Raw genomic sequence first — 19,064 nt, 5'->3', positions numbered from 1 at the left:
CAGTGTCATTAATGATGGCCCCATTCTTTTGAAGTGACTTATATTAGCCATGTCAGCGAGCCAGCTCACAACAACTGATGCAGAGCACAGACTTTCTTGGCTGGAGTGCAGCCACATTATGTGCCCTGTGGTGAGGGGAACAGGGATCTGACATGCCAAGGTTTCTTGTATCAAATATCAGGTCAAGTTGAGGTATGCACACCACTGTTAGAGGTGTCATTGGTTCAGTGACATTTAATAGTTTATATAGCACCTTTACACAAAAAAGTCAAAGGTCAAAGGCCTCTGTGAATAAGTAAATTTTCGACTGCTTTTTGAAAATTTTCAAAGACAGGGTGTTTTAGAGGAGAGCATATTCCAGAGAGTGGGGGGCTGCAGCACTGAAGGCTCTGTCCTTTAAAAGACCCCAGCCTGGTGAGGGGGATGGCGAGTAAGCCTTTAACTGGGGAATGCAGTGTGGGGTGTAGGGGAGGGAGGAGAAGATTGAATAAGTACAGGAGAGAAAGAGCATGTGGCGATTTGTAGGTTTGTAGGTTAGGTGGGGGTGATGTATTGCCAGGACTTGTTGCAGGTAAGAACTGTGAGTTCTGAACTTGTACAGAGCTTTGTCTGGTAGACCAAACGGGATATCACTGCAATAATCCAGGCAGGAGGTGATGAAGGCATGGATGAGGGTTTCAGCTGAGGACTCTGAGAGATAAGGTCAGACTCTAGAGATGTTCTTTAGGTGGTAGAAAGAACTTCTAGAGATGAATCTGATATATGATGAGAATTAGAGGCTGGGGTCCAGGATGGCACCCAGATTGAGAACCTCTGAAAATTAATGACCTTTACCCATGTTAAGGTGAAGGTCAGCCACTTTCAGGAGTAGTGACTCGACACAAGAGTTCAGTTGTATTGTTTTTCAATATGATGAAGCTGGATTACATCTAGATTTAGATGTCATCCAGAGAAATGAACTGACTAGAGGGTTTCTGTGCTGAGATACAGCTGTGTATCATTAGGATGGCAGTGGAAGCTCAGCCCGTGATGGCAGATAATCTGACCATGAGGGGCACGCAAACTGTGAAAAGAAAAGCTCAGACCCTTGTATTTGGGAAGTCCCTGAATTTGTAAAATCCTTGTAGATACTGATGTGAGGATGTGTCGCCAGTTTAACAGTGATTGGATGCTTTTGTGAATATATTTCTTTTTTCTTTTTTTACTTTGTGTGACCTGTAATACAGGAACACTCAAAGTAGCATAACCTTCACACCAGCTGTTATAACGGAAGAAAGTTGTATATCTGCAGATTAACTAAGATAAATAGGGGGATTCTTCTTACAACACCAGATTTAAAGGATTACAAAAACACCTTTCGGCTGCAGCTCTTTCTTCCAGTGTTTAGCATTTTTCTGCCATGCCATTCTAGACGGTTAAATATAATGATGAATATTTTAGGGAAAACAGAGAGTAAGACAGACGTGCACTGTGCATGACTGTACCTGCTGGAGATTCCAGGAAAACAAATAGCAGAGATTATACTTTGTCAGGAATAATGCAAAGCCTGTATTTTGAAGTCTGCTTGCCAATCAAACAAGAACTGGTCCTGCTATGCGCTTTCAAAATAATGGTTCCTCAAAGTATATATGAGATGATTAGATAATTTAAAAAAAAAAAAAAAATTCTCAATGTTCTTAATGTTTTAAAAGTATCTTCTTCTACCCTTTCTGTAAATATCACATCTAGATAGATATTTAAGCCTCCAGGTTTTAAGTTTCTATGTCTGCAGCATTCCCTCATATTTCTCATTTGTCATGGTATGCACATTCCCCAAAATCTATATTTGGAAATTTAGGGATTTTGTCAAAAAATCAGCTCTGGCTTTGCACAATGCTGGACTGAACTTGCTGAGTTATGGCTTATGTTCGGTTTATACAGTTTTGCTTCCTGTATGATCATAAATAGAGAGCGGATAAATTTAGACATCTATTAAAAAAATCTCTGTGCAATAGCTTCAAACTGCACCTATAAAACTAGTTACACAAAGACCAAAACATGGTTGCTGTCTCTGTGTAACATTACCAAGTTTTCGTCACTAGATGTCCCCATAAAGTCACTAAATATCCTTGACGCAAAACAGCTGTGTGGATTAAGTTCAGTCCACATGGATCGCAAGCGTGAAAAAAGCATTAGGTTATACACAGGCCCACTGCTCTGACACACCAACACGGGGTAAAAGGCTTCCACCTGGTTTTGTTGACGTGCGCGAGCGGTCAGCGTTCAGCAGGTTGCTGGCTGTCGGCTCGGGGTAGCTCCTTTCACGGACTGTCAGCGGCACATCTGTCCTCCTCCTCCTCCTCCATCATGCCGAGTCTGATTCAGCACTTCAACACCTACACAGAGAACCAAGAATAGAGACAGGGCTCACACTGAGACTGGAGAGAGGAGGAAAAACAACTGCAGCCTGAGACCACCTAGTACCATCTCATCTAAGCCCATCATCTGCTGGCTGTATACATCAGGGAAAGTTTCAAGTGGGTGGGCTGGCTGCCTCTGTGACAGTCAGTCACAGAGGCAGCCAGCCCACCCCACATACAGCGAAAACCCGCGAGATGCACATCCAGGTGCACCTGATCCTACACCTGAGACAGGCTGATGAAAAGTGTGCATGCCATCATCACAAACAGATCTTTACATACACATTCTTACATCCACGCAGCTTTTACCCACAGACCCTCCAGTAGCGTGTGAAGATGTAATCACTGCGCCCGTGCCGGCAGCTGAAGGATCACAGGTCACCTTACACTAGGTGTCAACTGTGCGCGGGCTTTAATATTTAATGTCAGCCTTACATTACCTCCACTGCCCAGACCCTTCCACTCTCCACGCTCCAGCTCACTCCCAAGCGTGAGATCACTCCGCAGCCCTCCCCCCCTTTCAGTGCGCCCCCTTTATTTGGATTCAGTTTCGGAAAGCGAGAGGATGGCAAACATGTAACGGAACAACTGACTGCGAGCAGCAGCGCCGCATCAAAGGACGTCGGGTTTTTTTTTTACGACGTGCGAACAGCTGTCAGCAGAATACACTCAATAAATTCATGACATTCGAAACAGCACCAAGGCAGCCGGCCGTCAAGTCCAGCACAGCGGATGCGCGTCGGATTCAGAACCAACAGACAGGATGAACTGAGACATTACGCGCGAGAGGTTGCCACGGGCACGTTTGGACTTGACCTCGGCGGAGATCGTTTCTTGGGACAAGCGGCTCGCACGGTGAGGATGTATCAATGAAGAATGTCACTGCGACCGACTCTGTCCAAACAGGGTTGATGAAGCCCTCGGCGGTGTCATGCGTCTTGCCCCGCAGCCAAGCGCGCAACCCCTGCGGCTTCTAGTTCTGCTCCTCCTCACGACAGCGGTCCTCTCATCCCCGGTAATCTCCACTGGCTGCCCGGACAGGTGCGTGTGTGATGACCAGCTTGTGGTCCAGTGCGCTGGGCAGCACCTGACCGCCTTCCCGGTCAACCTTCCGCTGGCCACGCGGCAGCTCATCATCTCCAACAACCGTATCGCGGAGCTGCCGCCTCTCGCGCTCAACTACCTCTCCGACCTGGTGTACCTGGACTGCAGCAACAACTCTCTGACGGAGATCTCAGAGTCCACTTTTGGGAATCTACGCAAGCTGGCCTACTTGGACCTCTCCTTCAACACTCTGACCCGGATCGAGGACAGGACGTTCGGCCCCTTGGCGAGCTTGGTGATGCTGAGGATGACGGACAACCCGGGGCTCTCCGAAATTCACCCGGACGCTTTTGGGGAGAACGCGGCCCTTCAGGTACTCGATGTGAGCCGAAACAACCTGACGGTCTTCAACATCACCTCCCTGATCGCGCTGCCCGCCCTGCGCTCAGTGGGGCTCAGCGGGAACCCGTGGAGCTGCGAATGCGACAACGAGGACCTGTGCTTGTGGGTCCATCTGGAGGGCTTCAAGTTCCAAGGTCTTGTCAGTTATCTACTCTTTTTTTTTTTTTTTTTATCAACAAAGAACATCGCTTACATTTGCTTTGGTGAGACATGGAAAGGCCCCAGAGAGCCAGTCATTCCATTTAATTGTTAGATAATTCTCAGTTACATAAACTGGCCTCCCGATGGAGGTTCTTTCAGTAACAGAACAGCATCCACTAAAAAGATGAACAAAGTGCCCGCGCAGCACCTTTCATAGATCCAGCTGTGTTGTATGTCGATAAGAAGCACTTTAGAAGTAAACAGACAAAGGGCAACTTTAATAGCTAAAAAAATCATGGTGAATCTAGAGGCTAAGTCACACATAATGGACTGTTTATAAGCTGGAATTACTTCTGTTTAGTGTTTAGAATTCTTTTTACTATTATTTGAAGTCATTGAATTGAAACCCCCACATCTGTTCAGTTTAACCACAAGGCACTGATTAAAAATAAGCTATTGAACCCCTTTTGTCCCGTCTTCTGTGGAATATAGTTTGAAGGTCATTTGATTTCATTTAATTTATCTGGGTCTTAGTCATATGCACATATACATTAGAGCTTCAGGGGCCCTGAAAGGCTGTGCATCTGGAGCTGTAAACAATTTTGCCTCGTTGGTTGGTAATCGAGATTGGTGTCCTCCTACAAAGTGACAGTCCTTTAACTGGGATATTTTTTGTTTTTTCACACCTTACATAATTAAAATTTGTATTATATGACAAAAAAGATGTTCAAACATGATGGCAAAATGGCAGCAAATCTCTTTCTTTTGACTCCCTCAAGGAAAGAATGACTCTGTGTCTTTCTGAATACATGCAGAGGCTTAACTACTGGATTTCCCTCGCACCATGTCACTCCCTGTCATGTCTGCATCTCAGTACACACACAGACACATACACACAGACACATACACACAGACACACACACACACACACACACACACACACACACACACACACACACACACACACACACACACACACACGCCATGTGGTATCCATGTACACCACAACTCTGAGATGTGCTGTTAGTTTGCTGTAACTTCACTCCTCTCTCATCTTTCAGTGGGATGAGACGCAGGTGACAGCAGTGGAGCGTGGCAGCAATCAGACTATCAAATGACAAAGAGGGTGAAAGAAGATCGTAGGCAGGGACCCACTTGATTTGTCTTCTGGCGACTTTACTCATAAATTCTGTTCTGCTTTCTACAGTGATGAAGGAAACAAGGCGTTTCTTTTTTGTTTTGTTTTTTTAAATCTGAGAATGACTAATCAATCCGCTATCAGGCTCCTGCGTTGCAGGCGTGATAAATGGATCATAGCTCCACCATCAAATATTGATCCCCTTTGTTTTGTTGCTGTCAAGCTGATAAATGTGTCCGGGATTCCATCATCTTTCTTACTTTGAGTTATTATGCTCGTGGATAATGGTGTGGATGTGTCACTATGCAAAAGGGCAGCTGCTATTTATAGTGTGATTTACTGAGCAAGAAGCCAGCCATAATTCTAACACCACAGCTATAATACAACTGCCACGCTCACTAAAAAGGCATCCCCTGCTCTTTTCCCTCTCACACACACGCACACATACACACACACACTATAGTTCATCATGCTCCCTGTGAAGCTCAGACTGAGTCCAAAATGAGTCCTGCAAGAGCTGTCCCATTTTCCTGCCTCTCGTTGCCTTTTGTCTAGCTTAATTTGGAGTTGAGTCTCTTCCAGTGACAGCTGCCAGTGAGGGAGAAGGCGGACACATGGATACAAACATTCTCTACATCTACACGCAGCCTTTGGTAAACACTATAGAAACTCACACACATACACACCCTCACAGGCGCAGATTTTACACACTGACTGATTTGTGCACTGAGACGTTTAAACACAGACAAAGCATACTTGTGTAGCTGGGGGTGGGAAGGGGGTTTCTGAGGGGGGGGGGGGGGGGTAGAAAACATTTTAGAGACGGTTGTTTTTCAGCTGCAAGCTCCGGCTCCCAAGCCTTGTTATCGCTCGCCTGGGTCTCACCTGGTTCATGCAACATGGCTCGCCTTGTCTCCTCGGTTTAGGAAATGCATCAAGACCAAGCGAGAGGCAGGGAGAGAGAGAGAGCGAAAGAAATAAAGCCTCAGGAAGGAACCAACAGATTCTCCTCTGTCTCGCCTTCCTGGCTAGATTAGCACTCTCTCAGCTGTTATATAAGGAGAGCGTCTAGAAATAGAGCAGTGTGGATGGGGGAAGGAGAGAGGGAAAGCCCTCTCCTTTGATGTCAGTCCCTGTAGGGGTATAGGGGGTGAAGCCATAAGGGTTTCCTTCCTAGCTGTCAGACCTCCTCTCACACACACACCTGCATGTATAAACACACACACGCAGACATGTGCATCCACAACCATTTGCAGATTCAGATTGGAAACTTAAATCTTATGCAAGCACATGCATGTACAGTGCACACTGTACGTGTTTGTGTCTGCAAGGAGGGCTGTCGGAATTTGAGTAGCATATTGTGTGAACAGTGAGCAGCAGCAGCAGCCTCTGAGAGGATCAGAGCAGACTTTGAATTTTCCCTGCTATAAAGCTTAGAGGAGCAGAGCCTCCTCGTGTTCTTCAGCTGCATGCTCATTTTTTAATCTTTGAGACACATAAGAGCTTCTCTGAGCATAAGAGCAGAGATTTCAGCGCACAGTGAATAATATATTAGGGGAAGCATACATTTCAGTCGCTCCGTGAGATGGAATTGTCGAGTAGTTTGATTGAAAGCGACGGTATGATCCCTGTCACCCTCTGTCAAATCACACCTCCCACCAACCTGAGCCTGTTTTTATATGTGTTGCCAGTGAGCAAGCGAAATAGGTTTAAACAGCTAAAAGTAATTGAGTGTGAACATTTGAAAACAATTAGGTAAAATATTAACTCAACAGTTGATATAAAAGCGAAAGAAAAATGACTAACAAATAGGTGAATTAGCTTAAATGACTGAATGTGCAGGTTAAACGACGACGCAGAAAGAAGTAAACAAATTCAGCAGAACTATAATAATACGCTGTTGACTTGGAGCATATGAGGTCGTCAGTGAATAAGGTTGCATTTTTGATGGACGTGGCCGATCTTCATTAATCACAAACACATAAAGAACTTAAAGAAAACAGCACAGTTATCTGTTATAATGACAGTGTTCTTTCTACTTTGCTTTTGGCAGAAATTGGGGAATAAAGAAAACCAAACTGGTTATTAGCCAAACTGTTACTTCAAACATAAGGATTGGCATCAGCCCAATATTTCAAAATCTTATGTGTCTCTTAAAGTAGTTTCATGAAAAGCCACCTACGTGGAAAAGGAAGTGTAGATGATTTAAATTCTAGGGTTTTTTCATGTCAAGACATAATAAAAATGATCTGGTCCTTAGCAGGTATTAAAATTTGGGAAACATAACCTCAGATTAGGATGTGACATATTACACAATGTCATTATGTGTTTAACAAAAATTAAGCTAAAATGCAGAAGCAGTGTGTGAAAAATGAATTCCACAGGAATTAAGATGGTAAGCAGCAGCTAGGTGCTGATAACGAAATGCACTTAATTAACTGATCATCAGTTCTTAAAGAAGCGATTGCTGCTGCAGCCAGCAGTCTGGGAAGGTTTGTGCAGCCATTTCTAAATCATTCGAAGTCCATCATTCTACAGCGGGAAAGATTATTCACAAGTGGAAAACCTTCAAGACAGTCGCAAGTCTTCCCAGTGGACGTCACAGCATATTTACCTGAAGTTCAAACTGTGCAATGTTTACAGAACCTGTAAAAAAAACCAGGAGCTAGATCTCAGACTCTGAAGGCCTCAACTAGCATGTTCAATGTTAAAGTTCATGACAGCACAATCTGACAAACAGTTTGGAAAGGTTGCCAGGTGAAAGTCTATTCTCTCTACAAAGAACATGTCAGGATAGCTTAGGTTAAAAAGCTGCATCCGAACAAACCACAAGACTTATGCAACAATGACGTTTGGTGATATTTGGCGATAATTCACAGTGCCACGTTTGGACCAAAACAGCATATCAGTACAAAAGCTGTAAAGCACGGTGGTGGAGGGGTGATGATTTAGGTTTGTTTTGCAGCCAGAGGTCATGGATTGGCTCAGACAACCTTTACTCATGTATAATATTCCTGTATAAGTGTAAACATACAATAAATGTAAGCTGTACTTATTTCCTACTCTTCTATTAAAACAGAAATAAACAAGGGACTTTTTCACAGTACTATATATACAATGCTTTGACGGTCATTATTATCATTATTGTGTATTGTCATCTAAAATTGTCAGCTGAAATAACACAGAATACAGTAAAATGTTCATAAATTCAAAGCTTACCTTGCTGAAAGACCAATGATCTCTGCTACAATAATCTGAATTTGCACACAATGACCACCTAATGGAGCTTCACCCAAACTGTGCTTAAGGTCAAGGGCAAGATCACATTCATCATTCTCAGTCTGTTTTAATTCTTATCAATTTGTCCAACAAAGCAAACTATTGGCAGCTGGATGACCAACTACATACGACATAAATCTACAAAATATAGGGTAATACATGAGTAAACATTATCACTGTCATTTCTCACAGCAAAAAAAGAAAAGATTTAGGAACGTTTTATTATTTATCAGCGGTTTGTGCGACGAGATCACTCTGTTAGTCAGTGCAGTGTAAACATGTTGAAGTTCTGAATGAGAAATAAACATAAGCAATATTAATGAGATGTTTATGTAAGTGTTGTACAGTAAGTTTACAGTTATTCTCTGACGGTCTGCAACATGTCTCAGTTTTCCTGTGTTTGTTAGGGTTATGTGAATGTTACAGTTCCATAGCATGCATCTCACAGCAAAAAGAGTCAGGGTATTTTAAGGATGCTGGTATGAAAATGGGGCTACAGGAAACTGTTCCCTGTGCAGAAACTTCCACGTCTTTTCATCTCTCCCAGTGGGAATTCCTCCTAGCACAAAAGCTCTGAAAAAACAGAAGCCAATTAAAAACAGTGGCCGCATGGAGATGCCACGCTCTGCTGTGTTGCACTTTTTTGCTCACAATAACAAAAGACTCAACCAGCTTTCAGGATTGTTATCTTAAAAAAGGCCTCTCTGGTGAGCTGCTGCAGGGCTCAACACCTATAATGTGGTGTGTTTAATTTTGACTCGGAGGGCTTTAAAATTACAGGATGTTCATGCAGTTTTCTGAAAGACAAGGGACTCAATATTTTGTTGGAATATGTGGATTTCAGCAAGGTCTCAGTACTGTAGTGAAGTCCTATCCGTCCCTGATGATGAGAATCCTTATTATCTGTGGTTTCAAGCAGACACAAAGGCTCAAGTCACTCGCTAATCCTGTGCAGGGAAGAGGAATTTAAATAATTCATCCATGATTTATTTATTTATTTTTTTTGTTAATGTAATGCTGCATCAACAGCAGACTGTGAAGCGCAGGAAGCTCTTAAAGCTTTTGTAGTTTTCTGATAGAAACAGCAACATTGTTATGATGCAATTTTCTGCCTTTTGGTTATTTATTTATTTAGAAGTATGAATGTGAATGAGTTTTGGATATCCTCGTCTCAGGATGCTGCCATTTACAAATGTTGAGGAAAACAAGCACTAACGTGCTTGAATTATTCAAAAGGCTGCTCTCTTTAATGCCATATGTACGATATCGTCCGAGTGCATTATGTCTCACAGCAAAGGATCTCGTAAATCATATGCTAATTAGATGCAAAGGTTTTACACACATCTGCTGCACATAAGTAAAAGTACTGGATGAAGAATGTGTGAGAGAGAAAGAGCTCTGTGACAGACTGGCGACCTGTCCTGGGGGGAACCCCGCCTCTCACCTATGGCAGCTGGGATAGGGTCCAGCCTCCCTGCGACTCTGATAAGGATAATTGGAAGAGAACGGAGGGATGAATGATATAGTACAGTGGAGGTGATAACAGGAGTTACATGTATCCTGTCACATTTTCTACTATTTTGTACATTTTTGCTTTTTTTATTTGGTGAAGTGTTTTTTTTCTGAATTTGTATGATCTGTTAGAAAGTTGAACCACTGATTTATTGATAATTTTTACCTGGTTTTGTTTGTTTGTTTGTTTGGTGATGGTTAAAGCTATTAAGATAAAAGTTTTGAGGTGAGTTTTTACAGTCAGCGAGGATAAGTCACCTGGAAGTAAAACAGAAGGAGACCGTATGATGCTGAGGCTGAGGACCTTGAACAGCTCTGCTGTATTTAATCCTATAGAGAACTCTTGATTTTAAACCAGCTGTGACACCAAGTGTATCATATTTAATACATGTGTTTTCCAGACGTCTATGTCATCAGTGTGATTTGTTTAAAATGAACTGTGAGCAATAAATTGCACAAAAAATGCCAGATGTATCAAAAGCGATACAAATTGAAACTTATATGATATTTAATTTCTTTTTTTTTAATTTGTCAGAAGGTGGAATAAATTCTCCAGTTTAAAATAAAAAAAAAATAAATTTAATTGTTCAGGCTTTAGAGAGTTAACCACCTTATGATGTTTTAATAAAAAGTTTAATTAATAATCATAAAGAAAACAATATTATTATAGACAAAGATCTGATGAAACTTCACTTCCTTGTGTCTTAAAAATGTCACTTAACAGTAACAACATCACTCAGCTTCTGAGCGGTGCCACTCTAGGTCAGCTGTGACGTGTCTGTGGTGCGTTTCTTTGATATTATAAAAAAAAAAGAACAAAACCAGGATTAATTTCTAACAGTAAAAAAAATGCTGATATGCTGCTGTGTCCCATGATTAATCCTCACCGTTCCTCCTTGGTGTACTTTTGTGTGACAGATGAGGGCCAGACGGTGTGTGGTTCACCTGCTGATACTCAGGGCCGTCGACTGGGGGAGGTGGGCATCCAGCTACGGACGTTATGTCATCAGACACTCGGCTCCTGGGACTACCTTTTCTTTGTCGTCATCGGCTTTGTCATCTTTGCTGCTGGCACCGTGTCGGCCTGGGTGATGGGTGTCATCATGGTGCTCTATGAGCGCTACATCAAGAAGAAAGACGAGCAGCTCGAGATGGACGACGAGGAAGAAAGCATTGAGACAGGCCGTGCTGCGAGCACCAGGAGTGGCCATGACAATGGGAATTTAAAAACCTCACATACTGTTTAAAACAAAATCCCACCCCTCTCGCCATGGATTCCCACAGTGCCTCCTTTCAACTTCCACAACTGTCTGAGAAGTCTCATGAAACTGGGTCTGTTTAACAGGCTCGAATCTGTTAATGAATGGAACAAGGAATGTGTTTCTATCATTTTTAGTGGGCTTCCAGGTGTTGTTACACACACTGTAGTCACCATAGTGGAGGTCCCCAGTCCTTGGGTAATACATAAACTATGTATGCAAATATATGACCACATATTTTGTTAATTTATGTGCAAAGTTAGCATTAAAAAAACTCAAAAACAACATATCTCAGAAAAACTCTGAATATCCTTTCACAGAGATATTTTTGACTGATTTTCAGATCAGTTTAAAATCAGCTTTTTGAAATTTTAAGGTTTAAAAGTTAAAAAAAAATCAAGACTGATTTCAAGGCAAAGATAAAATCTTAAGCTAAAAAGTAAGCTACCCCCAGGTTACCTGTGAACTGCGACCTGCACTATAGTAACACCAGTTGACATAAAGACAGAAAACGTGGCTTACAGTTCGTGCTTTGCTGATGATATTGTTAACACTGAGTAGGGAAAGTGTGTTTTTGTGACTGTAGTTGCTTTTTTTTCTCCAGATCAGTTTGTCTTTTTTATTGGTACATTTTTCACTGAATATTCCTGCAAGATGCTTTAATATGGATATTTTATGGATGTAGTGAGGAAAGCTGGATACCAGAACTAAAGATGTTGACGGCTTGCTTGACAGAAACAGAGCTCTAACTGGATTTGTAGCTCAGTGAAGGAGCACAAAAATATTTTCCTCCAAAAAAGGCCTTCACCTACTGCCTACAGCTATTGGCCCACAGCTGTTTCGCTGTATTGATATCATAAAAATAAATAAATAATAAAACTCAAGACAGACATTTGCTGTGTTGAAACCAGATGTGACAAGAAAGTGGTGGATCTGAGTGAGAATTGGAGGGACACTGCACACTCATACAGTAATGATTTATCAACCATAAACCATCTCTAAAGGAGATCATGGTTTACAAACTAAACATCATGCTATATTCAATAAGAATTGAAACTACCATCTGAGACCATATAGCTATTATTATTATTTTTTTAAAACTCTTAATGAAGTCAAAGACAGCGGGAGTTGAAGGCCCATTTTGCCATAAATTATTAAACTGCTGAACTTCTGTTTGCAAACTGTGTAGTCGCCCCCTGCTGGCCACAAGAAAGAATCAGGTTTAAGGCACTTTCACATTAGCTTCACCTTTTAGGAACAGAAGCTACATCCATCTTTAATATACAGTCTAAGGAGCAGTAATGCTGAATACATTCAGAGGTTTAAACTTATAAGGAATTTATAGCAAAATAATCCCACTTAAGATATTTAAGAGCTAAACAAATGTGTGTGGATAAATTTAGACATCTAAGTCGGACTATTATTTCTAAGCCATAGTCAAAATATGCATGCATCCATGCATCCATCCCCCCAGCTGTCATAGGGTGAGAGGCTGGACTAGCACAGAGAGACAGACAATGGTTCACATTCGCACCTACAGCCAGATTAGTTCTAAATCTATTAGTTAAAATCAACCATCAAAGTAAAAAACACTTTTGCTGTTTGCATTCCATTGTTTTAATACCAAGCTAGGCTAACCATGTACTGGCTTTTTATTTAGTGGATGGATACAGTATGCCTCTCACTCAAAAAAAAATGAATTCATCTTGTGTTACCATCTTTTTTACATGTCTGATTTACAGCATTCGCAAAAAAAATCCAATAGAAGGAAACTAGAAATGTTTGCCAAATTTTCTGTGATAACTATAGACCCAGTTCAAATATACAAAACCTTTTCCTAGTATTATAAAATGCACAAAAACTATTCGGTTAAACCAGACAGCCATCTTATATAGAATTGTTTTTTTTACACTGACAGTTTTCTCAAGGACCTCGATGATGGCGCTAAGCAAAGCAATACAACTGTGACACAGCTCGAGCTCCTCTGTGTAACATTATAAATGTCTTGTTGTCGCTCCACCTGCAGGTATGACAGGAAGGAGAGGAGGAACTCCTTTTAAGGAGTGCATTTATCCCCATGTATGTGACAGAGTGTACGATGTAGCTTTATGTGTCACTTTGCACAGTGAGAGTGTCAGTCCGTGCACCGCTGGGGCATGTTTTTGTACTGTAATCCATCTTTCCCTTAATCATTAGCCCAGAAACAAACTACAGTGGCTGTATTTGTGTTAAGGTTCTACAGTTGTTGTGAAGTGGAGAGAGCCCACAAGTGCCAGCTGCTGAGATCTGTTTTGGCAGTGGGCCCTGCTGGATGGCGAGCAAACAGGACAATGTGATAAGTGATTTCTTTTCTGTTGGGTTTGAGTGCAGTGTCCTATCTACTTCTGCATGCACTGTTAATGCACCAAAAAGCCTTACAAGGTGTGTATACGTTCATTAAAGAATGAAATAGGATTTCCTGTAACATACGAAAACATCCTATTTGTGATCATTTCAAAATGCTTAAAAAAACAATTATTTGTATTTTTTTGGTGACTGAATTACTTTTCAAGGACAAACATGAACATGAACACTTGCTATGCTTCAGGTTTCCATGTCACAAACCTTCCATGCTTTTAATACTTATCTAGAATTGCTCTCCATTGACCCTGACTTTAGTATCAACTTAGAAATAAGGAGGAAGATTAAAAAAAACAAAACTCCTTGCTTGAACCGAGACATCAGGCTGCCTTTTTTATGTGTACTGTTCCTGTTAAATCTCAGAATTATTCATTTGATTAAAGAAAAAAATAAGCTATGACAGACATGCGAAGCATTAGATCAGATACTTTTTTCCTGTGTTTGAAGTCAAATGTTTGGATGTATCCAAGTTTAAGTCGCTGTAACAAGTACAACATCTCACAGAACTGAAAGCAAAGTAGAAAAAAATACTTTACCGAAGACATTTTGAGACACACACACACACAATCAAATTAATGAGAGCCAGTTTTGCTATTCTGATAATGTCAAGGTCGGCCGAATATGGCAGAATTTGTGTGCTGAAACATGTGAAGGCATCTGCACAATCTGATGCCTTTCTGTAACGTGATCTGCATCTACTAGTGAGAAACCTTTCTTCACACATTTACTGGCACTTGCAGTCACATATTCTTGTGATTTGTCCAAAAAGAAAAAAAAGGTAGTGTTTTATGTTTTATGTGAGGAAATGAAAGCACAATAATAGCATACTATCCAGTATAAACACAGTATTTATGGAAGTTTTCTTGTTGCACTCCTTGACAGCTATTAAAAGAAGAAAGCAAATATAAACCACGTACATAACCACATACATAAGACACTTCTAATTTTTTGTTGCTTGTTTTCTCTTGATATTAATGCTGACTCATAACACTATATATAATTATGCATGTACCAATGTTTTGATTGGTGCATGCATAATTATATATACTGTTACTTCAGCAGTATGCTGAGATTCCTGTGGACACTTCAGTCCTCTGCTCCTGATTGCTTCCATGGCTTTGGGTGTAATATTTGCATGGGTTCTGTCAGTAATGCATTGCTTAATGTGCAGGTCTATTCAGGTCTGCATACTACTAACTAACTAACTAACTCTCATATATACACATAGATGCATAAGCTCGATCATTTTGACTGTGAGCCTGTGTTAGATTCTGCTGCAGCTTACTGATTAGGCCACGTGATGCCACAGGCAAGGGTGAGGGTGCAGACTGGAAAAAGGATTGCTGGTTGCCCCAATTCATGTCAGCACAGTGACACACATGAAATGACAAGGAAAACCCACGTCTCCCTGTCCTAATACATGCTGCAGTTGCTGTTCGCTTACACAAGGTGAAGGTTTGCAAAGCTTGGGTTTGAGTAATAACAGCTTTCTGTTGCATAGTACGTGAATGAGCTGAATTTCAATATTTAAGTGGATGAAGTAAAATGGAACATTTTGCACTTGTTACACCCCCGTGCTTCACGGTCAACCCGTACTTAGGCACATGTATGCTTAAACACACAGAGACAGAAGCCTTGGTTCTGCCTCTAATTTCCCCTTGGGGTAGAAAGACTCTTATTAACACTGATTCTGACAGCGAGCACAATAGTATTGTTTCGCATCACAAACAAAATTGAAATAATTTGCTTTCTTTCTGATGGTAAAATAAAGTAGAAAGCTTTCTCTTGTATCTGATGAAAAGCCAGCAGCTTATTAACATAGCATAAAAATAGAGGAAGACAACTAGCTTAGCTCTTGGAAGGAAACTAAGCTGGCATAACACAAAGGTAAAAATTTAAGTGGGTTTAAAAAGTGCTAGATGAGTTGATTTCTTATCTTTGAAGACCAGCAGTTTTTTCGTGGACGATGGTTACACACCAACTAGCGCAACTGCTGGTACATAGCGCCAGAACAGGTGTTCAAAGGGCAGAGTGGTAATGCAAGAGAAGCGATTCTTTCTATTCACAGAACCATAAAAGGATTTAAAAGCTGCCATTTGTATTTTATATAGGACTGCAATGCTCCTTTAAACAAAAATGTAACATTCATTTGGCAGGTTGGGTTAGGGTCGCTGTTTCCTTCTGGTTCCACGTTAATCTAAGTTCAGCGGCAACTGGCTACAGCATCACATTAACATACAAACCTGAGGGGCAACAATCATTTGATCTGACCATTGGCAAGTTAGCAAGTAGTAAGACCACATTTCCCAAGATGTTGAACTGTGGCTTCGAAATAATAGCAGTACTTAAGGCAGTTGTAGTGCTTGCGAATGGATGTTTGTTTTCATTTTCATATCCCATCATTCAAAAGCCAAGCTGAGGCAGTGGTCAGGATGTGCTCCAGGACAGAGATGCGCCCAACTGGATATGGTCACATTACAGCTGTGACTGCGAGCCAGTTCAGTAAATAGACAAGGAAATGCACACAGCTACTGGACGCAGAAGCTCCCGCAGCCCTGTTTCCTGCTCATATTTTTGCACCACTGTGTGCACCCACTGAGCTGGAGGCAAACGGGCCAATGTAAAAATGCCTGCAGATGGGAGATGTGACATGAAGTAAGACTGGCTCTAACCGACCGTAATAGCCCTCTGACACATCTACTTACAAACATGCTCACTTACACACAGTCATGCACACACACACATCAAATAGGAAAATAATCCTTTAGTCATGGAACAGTGGAATGACTTAAACTGAACTTGGAGATGAGGGGGATATTTCCACAGAAGGGTGGAAATCTGGTGTCTGTGTCACAGCTGTTACGTGAGAATTTCATCATTAATCAGACCCAAATTAATGTCAGCTGAGACCAATCTGCAATACATGCTGTACGCCTGTAAAGAAAATACTTTAACGTATATAAACTTAAATGCATTTCTTTTGCATGCATTTGTGAACACACAAAGGCTAACGAGGGCTCTTGTTTTATACTCCAAGTTTTCTTTAATATTTTGTCATTTAAATTAATTTCTGACCACAGAAGCAAGGAACAAGGATCAGGATCTGCAAACACGGGTTTTCCACTAGTTTTTTTCTTCCCTCATTTCCTCCATTGTGATCTCAGTACATTCTCAAAGCAAATTATTTGTGTCGTGGGATTTGTTGCAAAATAACATTACTGTTTGATTTGATTTCTGTCACATGCAATATATATTCTATTGGACTCAATATTGACAACTTCTACTTATCCCTCCCTTGGAAAGAGGCTATTGATTGATGGTAAAGAGTGAACCCCTGCCTTCACTTGGCAAAGAGGAGGATGGTCCTGCTGCTGTTACACACTGTATTTCCACACAGGCTCAGGGGCCTGCCAACTCTGTATCCTTCCCCAGCAATAAAAGGTCATTGGAGAGGAGATGGTGTGTCCTTTTGTGCGTCACAGTTCTGCCTGGAGAAGTGTTTTTTTCTTCTTCTTCTTTTTTTTGGTTTCGCCTTCTTAGACGTCTCCTCTCCTCCTCTTCTTTTCTTAAAACGTGTTTTCTTCCGCTCTTGCTCTGTGGGTATGTAGAAGGCTAGTCGGTGTCTAATTAGCTTCCAAGTCAAAAACCTGTAAAGCCAATAGGCACATATGCACTGCAGAGACCGTCGCACACAAGTGAACAGGCACACAGACATTCGCAGCTGGAGATGTGTTGCATTTTACATGAGTGTATTCTGGGCACCCAGACCAGTTCACAGTTGTTTTAATCCAACGGAGCTGGCTGCACAAGTGAGATAACGAGATGCTTACTCACACTAAGCTCCAACTCAAAAGCAGTACAATGGTATTTCAGACTGAGACAGGCACTTTGCAAACTGGTCTGTGGTATTTTTTGCACATGCAATTGTGAAGCATGAAAGGGACTTTAATTTTCATTTGACTGGCTCTGTTCCTCTTATCTCTTAAATCACTCCCTTGCTTTATTTGTCTCTTATATATTTTGGCCATATGGCCAGAAATATCTGCACCTGCCATTTTCCCTACTGACGTGCCTATTTCTAGCTTTTTGCCAATCTCCGCCCTTCTCTCTTTCTCTAAACAAAATACTTTCTTGCTGTCTGATAAATACCAACAATGAGTTAAGCTTAGCTTAATACAAAAAAGTTTCATGTCTAATTCATATACTGTACATTAACTGCTTCTAGCACTGACAAAGTCCTGCAAATGGTGGCTTTAATACTTCAATCTTTGGAACAAATGAAATAATTTAGTGACCTTCAGGATTGCTTGCACTGTATGTGTGTGCATTTTCACATCAAAAAACTCCTCTTGGACAGGAGTCCAGGCACATTATGAGGCTGGAGGTGAAAGCAACTGAGAGACACAGGGAAGGAGTTTCAGGGATCAAGTGAGGGTCAAGGAAAAAGGTTGACATGCCCAAAAAGTACTGTGTTCCTGTACTTTCACAGTGAACAGTTAATAGTCTTCAAGTTGAATCAGTATTAGCTCCATGACTTTGACACGAAAATGAAAAATCGTGGGCTGGAATCTTCGGAGACATCTGGGTCAATTTTGAAACTCCAAAATTTCTGCATTCCAACACTTGATACAAGCATCTAGCAAACACTATAGTCTATCATCAATAATATATCACATACACTAATTTTGCCTGACAGAATCACGTCCATTTTTAATTCAGTCAGCCCAGTGAATACAGCCATTCAATTGCGGCTTTTGACTTCTGTTGATTTCTTTTTAAAATACCTTGAAACCTCCAAATGATTTCACAAAGTCGTGAATCAAGCATGAGTCATGAACCCCTTTCCGTCTTTACTTCTTACAAATAGTAAAGACAATCAGTCTCGTTAGGAAGCTCTCTTTATACATAATCATCTCACTGACTTCTTGTTAATTAACCTAATTAGACTTTAGTTGGCCCTGTCTCAGCTTTTTTCTTCTTTTTTTACAAACTTTACAAACTATTTCCATGTTTCCCCCCTTGCTTTTGTCCATCTGATATCCTTCTGTCTGCTTCTTCCTCATGTCACTTAAATATTGATAGGTTCCTCGAGCAACAGAAAGAAACTTTAGACCTGTAACAGTGCACAGCGCTGTTGTCCTTCGGCTCGGTTCTCTCCATTCACTTTACCTCATCACACGCCGTCTTTTCCTGTGTGGACAGATTACACTGGTTCAAAGTTGAGTTCTATGCTATAGAGTAACAGCACTACTGTAATGAAAACCCTCGAAGGAAGTGCTGTTTTTCCACCCTTCTCATGACTTGAACTTCACACCTCTCTGGTTGTTGGCACTTTAACTTTTAATCCCACCGGGTTGCCACTGTGAGTTTAAAGTTTAGAAGGTGAGTCTGTGATAAATGCTGTCTCTGGATCAGATCTGGTTCCCGTTTTCAAGGGTAAAGAATAACTCACCACTTCCAAGGAAATGAGAAACCTGGCTGAATCACAAC

The 19,064-nt window shown here is 41.3% G+C and overlaps 1 protein-coding gene across 1 annotated transcript; it reads left to right on the top strand.

Moving 5' to 3' along the window:
* The first annotated feature begins 3,330 nt into the window (after positions 1 to 3,330).
* Positions 3,331 to 11,162, top strand: LOC116331981 (leucine-rich repeat-containing protein 52-like). Its single transcript, XM_031754818.1, has 2 exons — positions 3,331 to 3,979; positions 10,834 to 11,162. Exons 1-2 carry the CDS (start codon positions 3,331 to 3,333, stop codon positions 11,160 to 11,162), a joined length of 978 nt encoding a protein of 325 aa, XP_031610678.1.
* The last annotated feature ends 7,902 nt before the right edge of the window (positions 11,163 to 19,064 follow it).

This window comes from Oreochromis aureus, linkage group 18 (assembly GCF_013358895.1).
Source record: "Oreochromis aureus strain Israel breed Guangdong linkage group 18, ZZ_aureus, whole genome shotgun sequence".
NCBI lineage: Eukaryota > Metazoa > Chordata > Actinopteri > Cichliformes > Cichlidae > Oreochromis > Oreochromis aureus.
The sequence above is the reverse complement of the archived record's forward strand: the minus strand, read 5'-3'. Positions and strand labels throughout refer to the sequence as shown.